This window comes from Amblyomma maculatum, chromosome 4 (assembly GCF_055883805.1).
Source record: "Amblyomma maculatum isolate TAMU_Amacu chromosome 4, ASM5588380v1, whole genome shotgun sequence".
NCBI classification, from domain to species: domain Eukaryota; kingdom Metazoa; phylum Arthropoda; class Arachnida; order Ixodida; family Ixodidae; genus Amblyomma; species Amblyomma maculatum.
In genome coordinates this window covers 91,796,664-91,811,825 of record NC_139347.1, presented here as the reverse complement: position 1 = coordinate 91,811,825, position 15,162 = coordinate 91,796,664, and the positions used below count along the sequence as shown (strand labels likewise).

Sequence of the window (15,162 nt, the reverse complement as noted above, 5' to 3'; positions counted from 1 at the left end):
CTCAGATATGCTGGAAATCACTCCGCGCAAAATCTTTAAGGCCATCCGTGTGAAAGGTCGTTGGATTTTTGAGAGTACGACCAGCGAGGTATTTCGGCGCACGGAAAAGTAAATATATTTTGAACTATGCAGCTATTGTATTGTCTAGACCTGGTTATATGCGACGGCCACGGCCTTGTAGAGCATAGCAATTGTTCTTTTTTTTTTTCTCTCTTTCACCCTCCGCTTTTATTTTAGCTTGTCTAAATGTGGGATTGTCCAAAATGTGTCCTAGGCGACTGAGCTTATATTTATATTTTTATATTTTATATCGAATTTTGTGCTGGAAACTGGGAAAGAATTTTCAATTTGTTTACACAAGATACTCTTGCGTCGTAAATTATTTGGAGCCGTAAAATCCCTTTTGACACATTTACAATTTCGCCATCCACAATTTCACAGAATCGGAAAACACGTCCGAAACTTTCGCCGTGTTAAGCGTAAAGAAGTAATTGAGGCATCATAAACGCAACACGTCAGAGCAGATAAACTGGATCTATACCCAAATTTCGAATCTTTATACGACCTGGCCTATTTCCTTGCAGATGCGCACACCACGACGCAAGTCAAGCTCACACTGACCATTTCCGAGGTGATGACGACGGTGGGAGGCCACGTAGACATTCCCTGCGTTGCTCAGGGATATCCGTCGCCACAATACATGTAAGCCCTTCATGATAACGTTGAGGAGTCAAGCGGCGAGAGTAATGTTGAGGAATCAATGCAAGTAGATGCGACTTCTTGAGCTAAAGTTTCTCTTTTATTAAACACAAAAGAATACACAATAAACCCCCGAGAAGTAAGAACTCTTTATGAAGGTCAATAGATAATAAGAACAACATAAGGAGCACGTTACTATGCCTTTTGCTTGACGCATGATGACCTCAGTTGCTTTTGTCGTCGTCATCATCATCAGCCGCTCCCATAATCCTGCAATTAACCCGATCCTGTACTAGCTGCATTCACTTTACCCTGCGAACTTTTTAACCTCATCCACCCACCTAATTTTCTGGCTCCCCCTGATGTGCTTTCCTTCCCTTGGAATGCAATTGGTAATACTTAGCGACCATCGATTATCCTCTCTTCGCACTACATGTCCTGCCCATACCGATTTCTTCTTTTTGATTTCCAATAGAATGTCAGTAACTTGAGTTGTTTATCTGATCCACTCTGCACTTTCTCCACTCTGTAGTTACTTATGTGGCGAAAACCTTAACAAACCAGACCATCAATAACCCGATGAGTTGTGCACGGTCATTATATTTTCCCATACGTGCGTACGTGTTGTGCGTACGAGCATTCTTTTCCGAAGGAGACATTATATTAGAAGCAACCTAGTGATAGACATAAACAGAAAGAATGAAGTATACTGAAAGCCGATGTTCCTGAGCAGCTATTCGTAAAAAAAAAATGCTGAATCTTTTGTGTGGAAGGCTTCTGCTAGCTATGAGACGGTGTGCGTAAGAAGGTTCAGAGGCACGAATGGTTAGACTGCTTCCTTTTTTCCATCTCCATGCATAATATCTCGCTCAAAACAAAAAAAAAAAATAAAACCTTCGGTTTTGCATCGCTTTAGGCACTTTCAGTGAAACAAAGAGAAACGGGCTGTCTGATATTTCGCTGATAACGACAAGATCTGAGCGCTCGCATATCAATGGGTACATATAAAAAGTTGCATCAACTTAACTGATATCTCCTGGCTACAAGTTACAAGTGGGGCGCTCACCTTCATTGTGCAGCTGGCATCGAGAAGACCGGACAGGGAGGCGTTTTTCGCTCACTGAATCCCACCGACTGCAGTCTTCCAACGGCGTGCTCAGCATACGCGGTGTCAACGTGCAGGACGGGGGACGCTACGTCTGCGTTGCCAGGAACAGCGTCAGCGAACAGAGGGTCCAGACGATGCTTACAGTGGCAGGTTGGTAACCACTCCCCCCTCCCCCCCCCTTCCCCCTCGTCCGCCATCATAGTCTTCTATTGCGCGTCTGTGGTGAACTCACTGCTACTTAAGATAAAAGTAGCGAAAGGTAACCACGCCAATTGATCTTATCGTCAGAGTTGTAGCCAAAACAGAATAAATACTACGATTATGGTTTCCGTTAAGAAAGGATAAAAACAAAATTTTCATGCACTGCAAGCAATATTTAACGAGGACCAAAGTTTACCTGCTTTGCTGACTCTTTCAGCCACAGATGAGTTGCAAAATAAAAATTACAGAGGTTCGACGGAGCTGAACCGGATGTGGAGCGAAAGCTTTTGGTTCGGGCAACTCGCTGTTGTCGTTCGTCTCTACCACGGTGGTAACTACCAAGTTTTTGTCACCAGCGGTTTCTTCTCCCTTTTTTGTCTTCTTCTTCTTTCTCTTCTTCTTCTTCTCCTTCTCTTCTTCTTCTTCGTCTCCTTCTTCTTCTTCTTCTGCTTCTTTTCCTCTTTTTCTTCTTTTCGCGGCGAACGCGGCTGCGCGGCACCTCTGAGTCACTACGCCGTGGAGGAGTAGGCGGTGGCTGTACTCCGAGTGACGTCACTCCCTCCTGGCGCATGCGCAGCTGGTGCGGCGGCGGCGACACCCCTGAGTCACCCGCGCAGCGGATGAGTCGGCGGCGGCTGTGCTCTGTGGGACGTCACTCTCTCTTAGAGCATGCGCACCTTGGCTCATCGGGGGCTCCGCGAAATGGCTCACCGACTAGCGTAGTGTTGCTTTCGCAACAATAAGGAAAGTTTGAGATCACTGCGGCACCCGCATTGGGGGAATGCCTAAGTGTTCTTTGTGGAAGAAAGAAGAAACACAGAAGAAGAAGGAGAGGCTTCCACTTTGTGACGTGGCAGTATGATAGTCGATATTAACCCCTTGACTATTTCGACGTCTGATTGACTTGATTGACTCTAATTAACTAATTATTCCGCATGCACCCAATTTTTCCCCAGCAAGATTTTTTCATCCTCTATCTAGTGCAAGCAATGGTTTACTTATACTCGTTCCGTTCGGACGCAATCCTGCCGACAAACTTCTGGTGACATGACCTTGAAAACAGATCCGACGTCTGACGTAATTGACTTTAATTAATTGACTAATCACTCTGTATGCACCAAATTTCTCGCCATCGAGATTTTTTCATTTTCAATCTGGTGCAAACATTCGTTTCCTTATCACTCGTTTCGCTCAAACGCAATCCTGCCGACAAACGTCTCGTGACACGACCTTGAAAACATACCCACTTAATGCTTACGGATTAATAAATCGTTAAATGATTAATTTGCGTGCGCATGACTTATCTGAATATATGATGCCTTTGAGCAAAGGTTACGAGTGGGCGAGTCGGCAAACCAGAGTGATTGCAGTAAAAATCTAACCAACAATTGGGACTAACCGCTAGACGTTAAATAGCCATATTTCCTTGGGTCTGTAGATTGAACCGAATTCATCGAATCGCCGGTATGGAAATTCATGTTCATTTTGTCATGCAGGTCTGTTTTTGTCAAGTTTTCAGGAGAACACGGGGACAGCTGCGGAACAAATTCAAATAAACTAACAGGGACATAACTTTCAATGCGCATAGTGTCATGTGAGGGAAATGGCATTCGCTACAATTGTTCTTGTACAGTCGCTGCCTGCCACAAACTGACGATCGAGCGTACCGGTGTCGCGGGCAGCAATGTAGTCTTTGCTCATAATAAACAAATAAACAAAAGGCAGTGTGGAGACGAGCTTCACATACCCACGATTGTGCCTATGAGGGCTGCTCCATGATATAAAATTCCCATCAGCGCACGAATGAGACACTAGCGACATTTCCATGTGCCCCGATAAATTTTTGGACTGGTAACCATCAATTTTTTTCAACCGCTTGAAATTCCCACTAGGCCTAGCATATATGATCCCAACTGAGAAAGTAATCTAGGTGTACGGTGTTTCCCAAATGGCGCGCATCGTCAGACTGTAAAAGTATTTTTAGCGTACGTAGGCTCTGTAGGCGAGTGTTAGAATGTGTTGATGAGCACAATCCCTTTAGCGTGGAGGTCACTTCGTCATTTAACACGACACGGTAATAATGGGTTGGCTTTATTTGATCTATACTTTGTCTGTCATTAGCCGCGCTTATATGAATGCGACAAGAGCGTATCGTATCAACTTTCTGGCGTATCGCCCTCATGTAAACCAGCACACTGCGCCAGGAAAACACATCGCATTAATTTGCCGGACTGGGGAAGATCGAGAGGGGGAGTCGACTTTCGCGGTGCATCGTATTGCGAATGGTGGGAAGGCACGCCAGTGCTCACTTCCGGTGAAATCCGGCCCGCACTGGCGGCGTACAGACAGCCAGATAGCATGCAGGATGTCGGAGGACGGGACGTGTTGTGTAAGTGTTCTCTTATCTCGCGAGGAAACAACAGCATAACCTCCCCTCCCCTACCTTTCCCTAATTCCAACTTCCCCTTCCCCCTGGTCACCAAGAGTGATGCCACAAAGATGGCTAACATAAGACGTGACCAGTATCCCCACCCCAAAACTAAACCATAGTCACCACCACCACCACCCCCACAACAGCATTTCTCGCAATCATAAGCAATATTAACATCGGTCAGCTACTCGATTCAATATGGCAGCGCAATCAAGCGCATCTTCAAGTCATCCAACAGAAAATGAAAGAGTTCGGCCGTAGCGTTCCGGTTGGCCTGCTGCCTTTACGGCTGGTTTATGCCAAACGGAACGCTCGCGTGTGTCGATGGACGGGCAGATACTCGACACCGGCATACTTGTCTAGGGCTCTCAAGCGGGGAACTGTCGGTCTAAGAGAAAATGTTTTTAAAGTTGGTATTGTTTTAACACTTAGCTTCCTTCACACAGCTGGACATTGTTCGAGCGCTCTTGGCACGTTTATTCAAGCCTGCACTGTATTAAAATTCATTTTAAAATTCACTCATTTTTTTAAAAGCTATTTGTGGCCAATCCACTCTGCCGCACGTCCGGTAGCACGCAAGGGCACTTCGCTGCATGCAGGCTGTCGTACCCGAGGGCAACGCTGTAGTTGTATGCAAGACATGGTGTATAGCTAGGACGTCGGCATTAGTCTACGCTGTTAAAATAATACAAAAAATGGATAAACGAAATGCTGCGGTGGGATCCTTGTCGCAGGTATATTCTAGGCAATGTAACACAGGTATCGCAAGACCGACAAGAGACGCCGTCCGCTTCAACGGGAGGCCCCGTGGTGCCGTGGGAACGCAACCAGAAGAGTGCGATCAGATTCGGTCTCACTCAAAAATGCGACGCTGGGCGGCGCCACCAGACGCGGCACATGTAAACGATAGCGCATCATCTTACCGAGATGCGCTAAGAAACACGATGCGCTACTGCTGCATTTATATAGACGCGGCAATTGCTAGATGTGCTAAGTAATGAGTAAATCGACCAAAAGAAAAGTTTGATGTAGCCAGGAGCCCAACCGAAGTTTTTACACCCATACTAAGTCGTATAGTAGCCTAAGTGGCGCAAAGTAGTCACCAACGGTAAACCTAGTTCACTGGTATATTCTTATATCTTCTAGCCTCTATATCACTGTTTCTTGTTGGGGGATTTTGGTTTAGCACGTAACAGTGCAGATGCCTTAGGGTTTGTAGGCACCCTCATTACTCGCTTCTAAGAACCCCCTTCCCCCCCCCCCCCTTTTCTTTTCACGATCAAAATTTCGAAAATAATGAGACCGGTGCTCAGATTCAAAAATATTAAATTCCATCCCCCCCCCCTAACTGTTTTCGAGATGGATGTAATAGATAACCTTTTATTTGGCAAACAAAAAGAAACCTTAGCAAACATTTTGGCCAACTCAATTACAATTTGTTTGAACTTGCAGCCCTTTTCAAACTTATTCCCACTGCCGTTATGGCTGTCGAACAGCTCGCATTAAACAAAGCAACGTTGGCCCGCGATACCGGCGGTACCTGCCGAACTCCAGGGAATGGCCTCCGATTTCAGGTTCGCGTGACAACACGTTGATGATAGAGTTATCGAGCTCGCTTTCGGCCAGCTTTTGGAGCTCTGCGCTGTCAGGTGTCGTGTAGTATCGCAGCGCAGCAACTCAACAAGCCGTAGACTGCGCCGCGTCGCCGCACCACGTCGGGTCTCTGAATGCTCCGGCTCGACGACTGAATGAGCAAGCGTGCCGGCAGCCTTTGTTTACGCGCTCCTCCTCGCGAAAAGGGGAGTGCATAGATTCTCACGCAAATGTTTTTCCAAATTTTTATTTTTTCGAAATGACAGAGAGAAGAGATGGGGAGGAGGGGTGGATTCTTAGAATCGCGAAAATACGTTATTTCGATATGTCTCAGTTTTCTCGCGTTTAAACTATTAAGTTGATGTTTCCTTATAGTCGCCATAATTCGATAAGTAGGGCTCATTATTTCCAGCCAGTGCCGCACATGTTTAACTTGAGTAATATAGCAAACTACAGGCCGTAACTTTGACTCAACTGGTGATTAGAAAATTCAATGACTTCATTATCATCTCCAATCATTAGAGTTCCATTCAAACAGAGGACGCTTCATACAAGCCGCTTATGTAAAAAAGGTCAAAAGTCAAGAGAATGCTGGAATACTGGATAATTCGACGCTTCGTTTCAGTTGCGTGAGGAGTTATTTAAAACACAAACGTACACATTATAGAGACCATTTCCTCTAAGTTTAGGTGAAAGCAAAACAAAACAAAAAACTTCGAATAGGTCTGCTTTCCTTGACCCATCCTGCTGAACGAAAAGCTGTCATTCATTCAGATGCTCTTTAGGAATTGTCTGCCTTCCAAAACAAATTCGCCAAGTAGCTATCACATGCGTTATCATTTATTTGCAAAGTATGAAGACAAGCGCGGTGGCTGAAGGATTATGGCTACTGAGTCTATGAGAATCGGAGCGGTATTATGAGCCGCATGACTGCGGACGCAAAAAGCATTAAACTTCATGTACTGAGGGTTACGAGCTCGTTGAAGAAAGAAAAATAAAAAAAGGCTGTTATTTTATGAAACAACACTGGTGTGGCCCACATTTTATTGTGGATAGCTGCATGCCACGTAAAATACACTAATGGCTCATGTAGAGAGAGCGAAAGCCTGGAACGGGCATAACAGTCTCACTGGCTTTTATATTACGAAAAGATAACAGTGTTTTAGCGGTCCTCGTTCTTACCAGGCCTACAACAGTGTTGAATCGAAAGTCTCGATCGAAGCATTGAATTCGGCCAGCACAGTGGCATAATAATAATGAATAATTGGTTCACAGGAAAGGGAAAGCACAGTATCTGTCACACATGTTTCTGCGGACACCTGAACCGCGCCGTAAGGGAAGGGAGGAAGATGGGAGTGAAAGAGAAAAGAGAGAAAGAGGAGCCGTAGTGGAGGGCTACGGAGTTATTTCGACCACCTGGGGATCTTTGACGTGCGCTGACATCGCACAGCACACGGACGCCTCTTCGTTTCGCCTCCATCGAAACGCAGCCGCCGAAGTCGGAATCGAACCCGGGTACTCCGGCACAGTATAGTCAGGCGTCTTACCACTGCACCACCCCGGCGGGGCGAGCCAGCCAGCACAGTGGCATGGTGTTGAAATCTGTAATGCCTCAGCTTGTTGCACTGATTTTTCTTCCTCCCTTATGACCCGCAGTGCCCTTGAGTGCACGGCTGGAGCCTCGGCGGCAGACGGTGGCCATCGGCATGCCGGCCGAATTCAACTGCAGCGTGTCGGGACAGCCCGTGCACCGCATCACGTGGCGCAAGGATGGCATCCAGCTTCTACCCGACGGGCGCATCGACTTGCTGGCTGAAGACAGGCTCCGCATCAGGACTGTGCGCCGGGAAGACGCCGGAATGTACCAGTGCTATGCCACAAACGAGCGTGACTCGTGTCAGGCCGCTGCCTCACTTAGGCTGGACGGTGAGTCCCCAGCGTTCCCACTTGGCGCTAGGAGCAGTGTGTCACTGTAAGCAGTAAATAGTAATGATATCAGCCAGCTTGCGGGCAAGCTTTGGCAAAGTTGTAGAGAGTCTCGATGAAACGTGGGCTCTAGCCACTCAATAGAGCCGGTCAAATTATATGCCTGTGAAGTGGAACATGGCATTGTTCCTTCTCACTTCAAATTTTCAACTGCAGTGACAAAGTATTCGGCAGAATTTTTAATGTTAGTCACTGACAGCCTTCTTCGAATCTTAGAGGGCCCAATAACCGTAGGCAACTTCAAGGGTGCTGGACCCAATGCTATACCGATGGTCTCTGGCAGTAAACGATACCAACGTTGTGGACAGTTGTAAATGAATGACTAGGGCCGTAGTTGCCGAAATTTGGGTCGTCTGAAGCAAGCGGATGACCCATTTATTCTTTGGCAAAGCACTCAGCCATCATATTTTCGCGTATTATCTAGCGGCAAATTTCGGCCTGTTCTCATTCGCGAAACTACCAGCATGCTTTTCACTCTCATATACCACCTTATTGCCTGATTTCCTATGGCATTTACGCTGCACCACTTATGTGTTTCGGAAAACAAAATGGCTATAAAGCAGCTGTGGATTTTGCCGTGCTGTTCGTGCGGTCTAACCAGGATAAACTCCCCATTTTGTGCCGTGCAGATATTTCCCCGACGCTTGTCGACACCTTCGAACCGCTGACGGTGAAAAGAGGCGATCCGGTGTCGCTTCTCTGCCGCGCGCGTGGCAGTCCCTCACCCGAAATAGGCTGGGCCATCGACGGCGACTTTCTGTACCCTTCGCAACGCCTCAAGATCAGCACCGAGTTGAGTCCCTCGCAGGTGGAATCCCTCTTGAGCATATCGGAGGCACGCTTGGAAGACAGCGGCGAGTACAGCTGCGTTGCTCGCAACGACATCGCAGCCGAATCACACTCGGCGAGGCTGGACGTGCAGGGACCGCCTTTCGTTCGACCCATGCGAAACGTCACCGTGGTGTCCGGGAGCCAGCTGACACTGCGGTGTCCCTACGGCGGTCATCCCATTGAGTCTCTGGCATGGCACAAAGGTGAGTTGAAATGCTGGCGGATTCACATACTTACGTATCATGATCATCATCATCATCATCATATTTAGCCGGATATACCCACTGCAGGACAAAGGCCTCTCCAGTAATCCTCCAATCAGCCCGGTTCTGTGACAGCTGCATCCTCTTGACTACTAAGAACTTCTTAATCTCATCAACCCACCTAACTTTCTGCCGCCCCCTGCTACGCTTTCCTTCCCTTGGAATCCAGTTTGTTACCCTCAGCAACCATCGGTTATCCTCTCTTCGCACTATATGTCCTGCCCATGCCCATTTCCTCTTCTTGATTTCGACTAGAAAGTGAGTAACATGAGTTATTTCTCTGACCCACTCCGCGCTCTTCTTATCTCTTAACATTACACCTACCAGTTTTCGTTCCATAGCCCTCTACGTTGTCCCCAACTTAAGAGGACCCTTGACACTTATCGTATTCCAGTTCTGGGCGCAACGCCTCTTTTGGACCCTCAACTGTTGGCGTTTTACAATCTCAGGAATCGTTTCAAACTTTTCGAGACAATTTTTATTGTCATCGCCTTGTATGTTTGAGGCCGTATGTCCCCTGTTTGCAAACGTGAAATTTGAGCTTCGCAAGCTCTCCGACAAACAAGCGGCGAGATCAGCAAAAATTATCTGCACGAGGCAGGTTTTGTTACATTGCGACTCCTAAACTACCATACAAAGTTCCCAGAAAAAACAATAACTTAATGAGCAGCAGACTTACAAAGAAAATTAAAGACGAAGAATAAAGCGAAACTATTGAGAGGATTCGCAGACTGGTCCTCGACTTAGCATAAGCTCAAGAAGTAATGTGATCACCAGGCGTTCTGAAAAGAAGAATGAAAACTGTTTTCGTATTTTGTTTTGTTTTTAAACAAATGCACGCGATTAAACAGGCAGTTAGCTGCCCACAAATGGGAGAGAGGGATGAAGTGGGTAAGGAAAACTAGGCTTATTGCATAAAGCGCGCCAACTTTGTGCATTATTCTGCACAAAGGACACCAACCCACCGCCTATGCGGTCTAGTCTAGAAGCCTGCATTCATACAAACGATCCATGCATGCTGTCTTGCTGGGTGCCATGACATCTCGTTTCTCCTATTGAGTGGGCGGGGTGGACTAAACCTAGTTAGAGAGGATGTCGATCTGTCACGCCGATTGTAATAATTGTATCTCTTTCTGCATGAATATGAAAATGAGACCTGACCAGCGAGGCTATTTTCAGCACGTAGAGAAACCATAAGCGTCACGCGCAGGGAGACACGACTGGAAACGGTATCTCGCTGAACGTGACTCCCATTATAACAAAAATGCCTAGGGCCTCCGACAGCTGGGCCAATTGCCTCAAAAATGTCGCTTATCTTCCTGCTCTAATTCTCAAAGGCTGTCTATATGCGTTATTCTTCTGGTTAGACTACCGTACCGCAGTCTACTTGATTTTAACATCACATTTACACCTTTAACGAACTTAAGAAAACCATAGGCTCCATCGTCGACAGCAGTTCTAACTTAAAGTCAGGGAGACATTTGGACAAACCTTCGTTTAAACTACACTAACGTGCACCTCCTCTCTTGTACCGTATTTGTCCGTGTTTTTCTACTCTCCGTGCGGTTTAATGTAAGCTATATTGAAACTGTCTGGGAAACTATTGCCGGTCAGCATTATAAGGAGATCAATTTTATTTTCGAGTTTGATATTGCCCTGTTTATGCACGCGCACTAAGTTATATCCTCGTTGAAGTCAACAGCACCGCAGCAGCCACGGAACATTACCCGCGGCTGAACCTACAAGCAATGAAAATGTCTTTTTTAGCCTTTTCTGCTATGTACAAGCAAGAAAATTCATTGAAGACCAAAGAGAATAAGCTTGTACAGCATATGTTGAAAGCTTCCGAAAAGGAAACCGTGTGGAGCTACTGTCCCTTTTTAGTATTTCGGGCGCGGGAAATGAATGTTTTTCAACATTTTGTTCCATGCAAGAAATATACGATACAACTAAAAAACTTAAAATAACAAAATGCTTTTTCCATTCACAAGAGAGCTGAAATGGGGATGAAAAGTCGAAGCTTTAAGTTAAGGCACGGAAATGAGCAAGTTTTCTTCCTCTCTTTATCTCTGTTTTTCTTTGAGGAATCTCTGCATACGAGGTCTAATACTCGCAAAGTCAAAATGGCGAAAAAATTCAAAAATCCATCAAAATGTGCTTCGCTTTTTTCGATATTTTATCTTTCAAAAAAAATCTTTCCTTACAAGGCACGTTTACCGAGGAAATACAAGCAATTCACGATTTTCTTTCTTGAAAAACTGCATTTGCAATAAAGGAAGAGCACGTTTAAAAATGCCAGGTCACTACTTTTAGAGAAGATCCGAATAAAGGACGCAAGATGCGCCACTCTTTAACAGAAGAATTGTTTTTATTTTTATTTTTGCGCTAGAGAGAAAAAAAATGACGTCAGAAATGGGGCGCCTGAGCGAATGCGTTTCTTTTTTATATAAGCCGCCGCTTGAGCCGAAACGCAAGAGAAATAGGGCAATCTTGCTTAGGTGGAGGCTGAAAAAGACCTACTGCGCAGCGTGATCTAAGGCTCTGGAAACCACGTGACATAACATGAAAGGAGAAATGTACGACAGTTACAAATTCGGGGTACGGCGAATCATAAGCACCAAGTAGTTTACCCTTGTGTTTTTCCGTACATAGTTATTTAAGGTGGAGACAAGAGAGAGAAATTTATTTCCAAAAGGCAATGACGGCAACAGCAAAAAGCTTCTATTGACCACTTCTAGATGGTGCGACAATTCATAAGCACCCGAAAAATGCACACAAAAACTAGTCACTTTTGAAGCGGGGTTTCGCAACTGGTGTGATCCAAAAGCTCTGCTTACATGCCGACGTCGCCGACGTCCAAGCCAAAGAACAGAAAGAAAGAGAGAAATGAAATTATAACAATTGCATACACACCCAAGATAAAGGTAGACGAGAAGAAGTAGAGGCAAGAGGTAGAAGAGGAGGATTAAGCGCTTTCGCCATAAAGCTTTTAAGGAAAGCTAAGTACAATCCCGTATTTTTTGCATGAAGCAATAAAGCAAACACAGGAAGGCCTAGCTTGTTAAGGCCCAATAAAAGGTAGAACTAGTGAGTGCGCTGTGCGAACGGCACCCAACGACACATTCGCGTTGTACTCTTAAAGGGGAATCTTTGCTGTTATGTTAGGTGATATGAATGGGACGTGATGTGATGTGGCATGTCTGTGATGTGACTGTACTAACTTCAACCATCCCTCTCTCACAACTTTTATATCCACTCACCCCTTTCCCCCAGTGCAGGGTAGCAAACCGGTTGCTTTTACAGGTTAACCTCCCTGCCTTTCCTCCTCATCCTCCTCCTCCTCCCTTAGCGCCCTGTGTTTCAAGTAACACCAATGAAATTTGCAGCTTTGGTCTACAAGGTGATGCCTATGACATGTTGCTACTGTTGATGCTACGGTTTGAAGAAGAAGGAATTCGGTTACGCATTTCGCTTTCTTTTTCGCTCCCCCGTTTCATGCAGTCGACGGCCTGTTATCCCAATGTTTCCCTTTTTGAACTTATATGTGTTCTTTGCGAGTTTGTTGTGCGAATTTCATGACGCACTTTCAGTTCTGTGCTGGATGCATTGCCTAATGCCGTATTTCTCTAGAGCTGCTTTGACGTTTTCATCATCTTTTGTTAGATATTATATATTATGAATTAAATGCTCACCTGAAAGGGTCTCAACTAGAGACTGGCAGTATTACAAATTAATTAATTCATTATTTAATTATTTAATATTAATTATTAATTTATAAATAAATGCCGAAAAGTCGTCGCCGTATCCCAGTTTTGGGTTGGATGGGGTCGGGGGTTGTCGGAAGTTCCCAGAACATGGAGAAAAATTTCCGAGAGTTGTCGCCAAGGAGGCCTGTAGTTGAGTTTGCGCCTCTCCCCTTACGGCACGGTTCAGTAGCCTACTGCTAACCATGAGAGAAAATGCGCGAATTCACGAAGGCGCCATCGCGTCTACTGTTAAGGCGAAGCTTGAGCGTTTCGCTGACTTTCCATTTTGGGTATATGTGCCGGTGGGCTGAGGCAAAGCCTGCTGAGGTATCTTAGCGCACATTAGAGGTCATAGGGTGGTCGAATTTTTTTCACAACCCTTCTCTAAGACACCTCCTGATGTATTTCGTCTCACACGCCCACCTTCCTCCCGTCTTCAATGCGCGAACGGAATGCCTAAGGTCTATTCGTTTTTGAATACCAATTTTCCGGCCGAAGCTGTGATGACTGCTACGAGATCGCTTAAACCGGAAATTTGTGCCTAAGATCTAGTGCTCTTAACACAATAAATGAAAATAACATCTAGGGACGGACCCCGTAATGTGGTTCCAAGAAATACATATAAATCGCACTGCATATTCGGAGATACAACGCGCAATACTCTGTTCGTAGTTCTCAAGAAAACCAGGGTTGCTATGAGTTTTCAATTCTCTCTCCCGCAACTAAATAACAGCAAAAATGAAAACAAAGTTATTTCGGCGGCAAGAGGAAGACGAAAGAGAAACATGTAAACACGGTATTGATAAGGGATAACCGCGGATATACAAAGTTATATTGAACATTATCTAACCTTGATTGTGCAAGGCGGACTACTCCCTATGTTTGAAAATATTATACATTCATTGGCTCACCAAACCGAGGTCATAGTCTGCATATTTTTTTCACTGCTTTGTCCGTAGCCGGGCTGGTGCTGCCTGTCAACTACCGCCAGTCGGTGGACACCACGGGGCGCCTTCTCGTTCAGCATGCACAGAAGCCGGCCGATGAAGGCGAATACACGTGCGCTGTCACGGGAACAACGGGTCTCGTGGCGAGTGGGTCAACTTATGTGTCCGTCGTTGGTAAGTGCCTTGTGCGTGATACTCTTGCATGTGCTTGAGGGCGAACATCACCGATTCCTCGCCAAGCATTTTATACTTCTACATATCTGATTGCGAGTGACCTGTAAGCATTCACGATTTCACGTGCTCACTGTACCCTCCTTCCATAGTAACCGACTGTCTGTGGGTTATTCTCTTCCTCTCCTTTCCCCTTCTTCCGCTCTTCCTCTCCCTCTTCTCTCCTTTCATGGTAACCGCTTTTTTTCGGTCACGCATCCTTCTGAACTCGCCTCGCAATGGAGACGGGTTGCGTTTGGTCTAGTGCCATAGACTACATTCAGTAAGATGGCGTCTGAAGTCAGGCTCCCCTGCACCACTATTGTATTGCGCGTAAAGAAAGATTCGGAATTGGCGATATAAATGAACAAGTCCATCCGGACAAAAGCTGTAATATGGAAGTAATAAATTAAAGGGGAAGGTGCTGCTACAGCGACCCACAGCCAGGAGTACGGGCCCGGGGAGACTCTACTGATCTCCCCTGGGAAGTACCGGAATGGAATGGGAGAATGGGAAATGTCTAATAGGAATAAGGGGTAGGTTATAGGTAGTTGGACGGGATCTGGGGACAGCGAGTTTTTGCCATGAATTTCTGAACCCGTGAAAGCACTCGATGGGCTAAGTAGCCGCGGGAGCGAACGATCCCCTGGAATTGACTAAACAAATGATCCGGACCCGCGGTTGGTACGGTCTATGAAACCGGATGTGTTCTGGAGGGGCCCCAGATTCGCCACCCCCACGTTAGGTTTTCACCGGTCTCTGCGTCGGTGCCCGGGTGCGCCCGTTGAGTGAGTGGCATTCCCGCGAGGCGGAACCGCATATTCGAAGAATCTTGGTGCTCTACCTGTCTTGGCCGTAGAGTACATATATGGTAAGATGGAGCCCAAAGTCAAATTGTTGCGCCCAGCGGAGCTCCATCACCAAGGGGTTGTCGGACTGTCGGCTTCCGCGGGTAGAAACGGCGTAATACACCTATGACGGTGGACTTTCGGTTATCAAAGAACTCATCCGCTTTCGAAGCGACGCATGGAGTCTGTAGCGCGGGCCGAGGGAAAGACGTGCCCGCCGCCAAGGGAACGGCGGAACTGCTGCGAAGTACGAGAGGAAACTCGACTCGCTGGCTCTTTTGCAAAAAGCAGAAAAACGC

At 46.2% G+C, this 15,162-nt stretch overlaps 1 protein-coding gene across 1 annotated transcript in view; it reads left to right on the top strand.

Moving 5' to 3' along the window:
• Nucleotides 1-15,162, top strand: part of LOC146191667 (cell adhesion molecule Dscam1-like) — an 81,352-nt gene that overhangs the window by 22,760 nt on the left and 43,430 nt on the right. Inside the window, exons 5-9 of the mRNA XM_084600361.1 lie at nucleotides 585-702; nucleotides 1,779-1,957; nucleotides 7,689-7,958; nucleotides 8,648-9,052; nucleotides 13,818-13,979. Of these exons, the coding sequence (XP_084456487.1) occupies nucleotides 585-702; nucleotides 1,779-1,957; nucleotides 7,689-7,958; nucleotides 8,648-9,052; nucleotides 13,818-13,979 (1,134 nt within the window). The remainder of the gene's footprint in view (nucleotides 1-584; nucleotides 703-1,778; nucleotides 1,958-7,688; nucleotides 7,959-8,647; nucleotides 9,053-13,817; nucleotides 13,980-15,162) is intronic.